Source organism: Corvus brachyrhynchos, unplaced genomic scaffold, assembly GCF_000691975.1.
Source record: "Corvus brachyrhynchos isolate BGI_N302 unplaced genomic scaffold, ASM69197v1 scaffold338, whole genome shotgun sequence".
NCBI classification, from domain to species: domain Eukaryota; kingdom Metazoa; phylum Chordata; class Aves; order Passeriformes; family Corvidae; genus Corvus; species Corvus brachyrhynchos.
In genome coordinates this window covers 1,277,154-1,281,575 of record NW_008239334.1, presented here as the reverse complement: position 1 = coordinate 1,281,575, position 4,422 = coordinate 1,277,154, and the positions used below count along the sequence as shown (strand labels likewise).

The window sequence follows — 4,422 nt, the reverse complement described above, 5'->3', positions numbered from 1 at the left end:
CGGGGGGGGCGGGGGGGGGAGGCGGCCCCTGCCTGTGGAGCCGGGCGTGCGGGCAGGGCAGGCTCGGCCCGGATCTCCCGAGCATCCTGGCCTGTACTGGGAATAGTGTACCCAGCGGGACCGGGGGGGGGGGTGTCCCGCTCTGCTGGGTACTGGCGAGGGGCTCTGCAGGTGCTGTGTCCAAATCTGGGGCCTTCCATTCAGGAGGAATGTTGCGGGACTGGAGTGTGTCCAGAGAAGGGAACGCATCTGGGGGAGGTCTGGGGCACCAGGAGCGGCTCAGGGAGCTGGGAAAGGGGCTCAGGCTGGAGCAAAGGAGGCTCAGGTGGATCCCTAAAATTCCCTGACAGGAGGGTGGAGCCAGGAGGGATCGGGATCTGCTCCCAGGGAACAGGGACAGGACAAGAGGAAACAGCCTCAAGTTGCTCCAGGGGAGCTTTAGTTTGGATATTGGGAAAATTTCTTCTTGGAAAGGGTGGTCAGGCATTGGAAGGGGATGGTGGAGTCCCCGTCCCTGGTAGTATCCAGGGCACTCGGTGACCTGGCACTCAGTGCTCTGGTCACAGTGTTGACGAGGTGGGGATTGGTCACAGGTTGGACTCGAAAAGGTCTTTTCCAAACTAATTGATATTTTGATTCTGTGAATATGTCCCAGCAGTGCCTGTGGGCTGGTCCTGCATCCCAGCTTTGCGCAGTGGCATACTGGGCTCATCACCTGCCCCCAGGGCTGGGGACATGGCCGAGGACTGTGCAGTCCTGGGGCAGCTGGAAGCAGCCAAGGCACTGCCCCGGTGCCACCTGCGTGCTGCTGTGTGCTCCCACCTGGAGGTCTGTCAGGCTGGAGCCCTGCCCTGGCCACCCCTGTCCCTGTCCAACCTGTGCTGCTGGCAGGTGACAAGGCTGATGTGCAGTTTGAGTCCAAACCACGGTCAGAGCACCACTAGATAATTACATTACCTGCATTATGCTCTTGATAGCAGGAGGGAGAGGTCTTTGGAAAATATATGTTAGCACTGAATATAAATTTGCATCAAAACAGCATGGTTTTGTCTTAAAGTGAAATAGTATGTTAAATTGGCTTGTTGTGGTCCACCAACCACTGTATGGGTGAAACCGTAAGATGCTTTATCTAGAAATGTACACTGATTTTTTAAAAATCTGGTATAAAAATTAACTGTCACAGGTGGTTACAAACAAAATAATATGTGGTGAGGATTCCCCCTAGCAATGTAGCATTATAAAGCTCCCGGGCCTATAGTATACTGTAGATTTCCATGATATTCAGCATTCTTTAATAGACAAGCTATTTTTGTTTTTCAGTTCTGCTTGTTAAGTCTTTGGTTTTGTTTCTCTTAACAGCGACCATGTTCTTAAGCACTTTGACTCCAAAATTCTACTTTGCCCTTACAGTGACTTCATCTTTTATATCTGGACTGATATTTGTAAGTAGTCCTTTTTTTTTTTTTTTTTTTTTTTTAAACAACTTTAGCACCTCTCAGATGACTTTATGAGGGGTAAATGGAATGAGTATCAGACTCTAGAGGGTGCCTTTGTGCTGGGAAGGAACTTCTCTGACGTATTGTAACAACTCTTTTGCTGTGTGTTGTATGTTGGGACTGTATGAGTCTGAGAAAATAACTTGTATGGAATCCCAGAATTGTTTACCTCCCCTGACACAGCTCCAGCTGCTCCCTTGGTCACCAGAGAGAAGAGACCAGTGCCTGATCCAGGCACAGGATCCAAGTTGGTCTAGGGCTGACAGTTTGGTGTAGTCCTTGAGGGCTTGTGATATGCAAGTATTTTTAATAGCTTCAAAAAGAGGTAGTAGTATTTTTGGCCCAAAATTTCTGGTAAGTGACTGTCATTGCTCTTAACTTAGCCTTGTCTCTTTGTTAGCCTCTTTCTTTCTGGTTAGCAGAACATCTCAGTTTAATGGGCCGTTTTGTCCTTTATTCTTTTAGATTATTTTTGTGAAATGAAAAAACTACACCTGTGTTGAATACTACAAATTTGGTACTACAGGTAGGGCTACAGCTTGAAATATCCTCACCAGAAAAGGAGGATATAATGTTTTTTGCCTCTGTTCCCAGTTTCCCTATACAGGCACTACTGAAAGAGTTTATGAGTTACCCTAATGACCTGGGGAGGGAGGAACATAACATTTGACTAAAATTTTGCTGGTTTTTTTCCAATCTCTTTCATGTTCTGTGAGTGATCCTGCATGACAAGACAGGCCAAACCAGATCATTAGTGTCACTCTGTCTGGAGATAAGTTCCATCCCTGATCATCTGCAAGGGGATGTACTCGCTGTGAACACTCTTCAGCTCTCGTGTTTGCTGGAAGGGTATCACCTAAGGAAGTTTCTGGTGCTTTTTTCTCCTGTGACAGGTGTTTGAGTGGTGGCACTTCCGGAAATACGGCACATCTTTCATTGAGCAGGTTTCTGTGAGCCATTTGAGGCCACTCATTGGGGGTGCAGAGAACAGCCCCCCGGCCCCGGCAGCTTTCTCGGCGGGGGAGAATGAGACCAGCAGGCAGAACATGCCAGGTGATTCCTGATGTGTCCCAGCAGCTTTCCTTAAGCTTCAAGGTGGCTTTTAATGGCTTTGCCTCTGCATTAGTGCTTGTAAAGAATGGACAAAACCCACATCTTACAAAGTGCTTTATTAGTAGTGGTAAAAATAAACTAAATAATAATGTATTTTTGCTCTAAGCCATTCCTTGTTAAAAATATGATTTAGAAAATGTTATACATTTAGCTAAAACTTTTCAGTAACATTAATTATTTACTACTGTAAATATGTGCAAGGTAAACATTGCATGAGTGTACATGGCGGTGTTCAATCTTCCCACCATGTGCTTTTGTACCCCAGCAATGTTGGGGAGCAGAAATATTTGTGGAATAGCAGAAGTTTATGAAAATGATTGTATAATAATAAAATAAAAGCAGCTTTTGAAAGCACAAGTGTTTTTCTGTTACTGCATTTTAACGTCAAGGTAGTATTTCCTGTGCTTTTAATTTAAAAAGTACTTTTTTTTTTTTTTTTTTTTTTTTTTTATTCCCCAGAGTGCAAAGTATGGCGAAATCCTCTCAATCTATTCAGAGGGGCAGAGTATAGCAGGTATTAATTATCTTGCTTTCCACTGCATATTGTTAAAATTAATCGGGGGCATGCACATGACTTCCTCACAGAGCTTGCACTGGTAATGTCAGGAGACAGCTGGAGACCTGCAAGATTATAGGGGTGATTGATGCCAATCCTGCGTTTAAAAGGCACCAAGCCAAGCTTTGGCAGTTTCAATGTTAAGAACAAAAATATTACTGTAATATCAGGGTTTTTTTTGAGAGTAAAGTAGAAAAAAAACTTAATTTGGAGGTTGAGACAGTGATTCTCAATCTGAATTCTCTTCTTTTAAAATATATGGTAAGTCTCCTAGTGTTACTTCATGGAAAAAGCTGCTTTCTAGTAAGCCAGTTCCCAAGTTGTTTAGAACTTTACAGATTATTGAACAGTAGTACTTGGAACTTTGTGTTAGTAGCTTTAGTCTTTATTATTACAGATTTTCTGGACTAGGCACATCAGATATCCCCTTGGTATCAGCATTGCTGATTGCTAGGAATGCCTCTTACTGAAATTTCTGCTGTTTTAGGTACATGTGGGTGACTGGGAAGGAGCCTCTTACTTACTATGACATGAATTTGTCTGCTCAAGATCATCAAACCTTCTTCACATGTGACACGGATGTCCTTCGGCCTTCGGATACAGGTACTGACGTCTGTGTAAGGTGTGTAAGTGTTGGGCAGCGTCAAGTGCGTGTTTTTAGTGAACTTCAAAGTAGTGCACGTTATCATGTCAAATATTTTGCGAAACTGTGGCCTTTCTCAACTGCTGAAGAGGTTTAATAGATGTATAGAATCACAGAGGGGTTTGGGTTGGGAGGGACCTTAAAGCCCATCTCGTTCCACTCCCTGCCATGGACAGGGACACCTTCTGCTAGACCAGGTTGCTCCAAGCCCCATCCAATCTGACCTTGAAATTGAGTGGAAAGATGTTTTACCTTGTGCATTCTCTACAACTTTAGTGCTGTCAGGGTCCTGACATTTTTTAAGATCTCACACATTTCAAATAATTAACACAATATTGCAAACCTGGATTATATTCTCAACAGCCAAAATGTGGTCTCATTTAAACCTTAGTAATGAATAGTGCGGTCTCCAGATTTTTTTTCCTTGTGTTCCACATGTTTCGTGCAGAAAATGTTCTTTACCTGGTTATTGTCGGTGTGGGTGTGAATTATTGTCAGTTTGTCACATTCCAGAGGTGTTCCTTGTCAGCTGGCTGTGACATGTTTGATATGAAAGATGTGTTTTTATTTCACAAAAGGGAGTGTATTGTCTCGCTTGCTGAGCCAAGACTAAT

The 4,422-nt window shown here is 44.0% G+C and overlaps 1 protein-coding gene across 6 annotated transcripts in view; it reads left to right on the top strand.

Annotated features, from left to right (window-relative positions):
* The first annotated feature begins 466 nt into the window (after positions 1 to 466).
* Positions 467 to 4,422, top strand: part of ST7L (suppression of tumorigenicity 7 like) — a 25,145-nt gene continuing 21,189 nt past the window's right edge. For 2 of the 6 annotated variants that reach the window (XM_017741123.1, XM_017741119.1), the window contains exons 1-4: positions 469 to 1,442; positions 2,390 to 2,549; positions 3,069 to 3,123; positions 3,653 to 3,768. In XM_017741123.1, the coding sequence (XP_017596612.1) occupies positions 1,365 to 1,442; positions 2,390 to 2,549; positions 3,069 to 3,123; positions 3,653 to 3,768 (409 nt within the window). In that variant the 5' untranslated portion in view covers positions 469 to 1,364. Of the gene's footprint in view, positions 1,443 to 1,961; positions 2,023 to 2,389; positions 2,550 to 3,068; positions 3,124 to 3,652; positions 3,769 to 4,422 lie in introns of all 6 variants that reach the window. The other 4 variants (XM_017741124.1, XM_017741122.1, XM_017741121.1 and 1 more) reach the window with 4 other exon arrangements.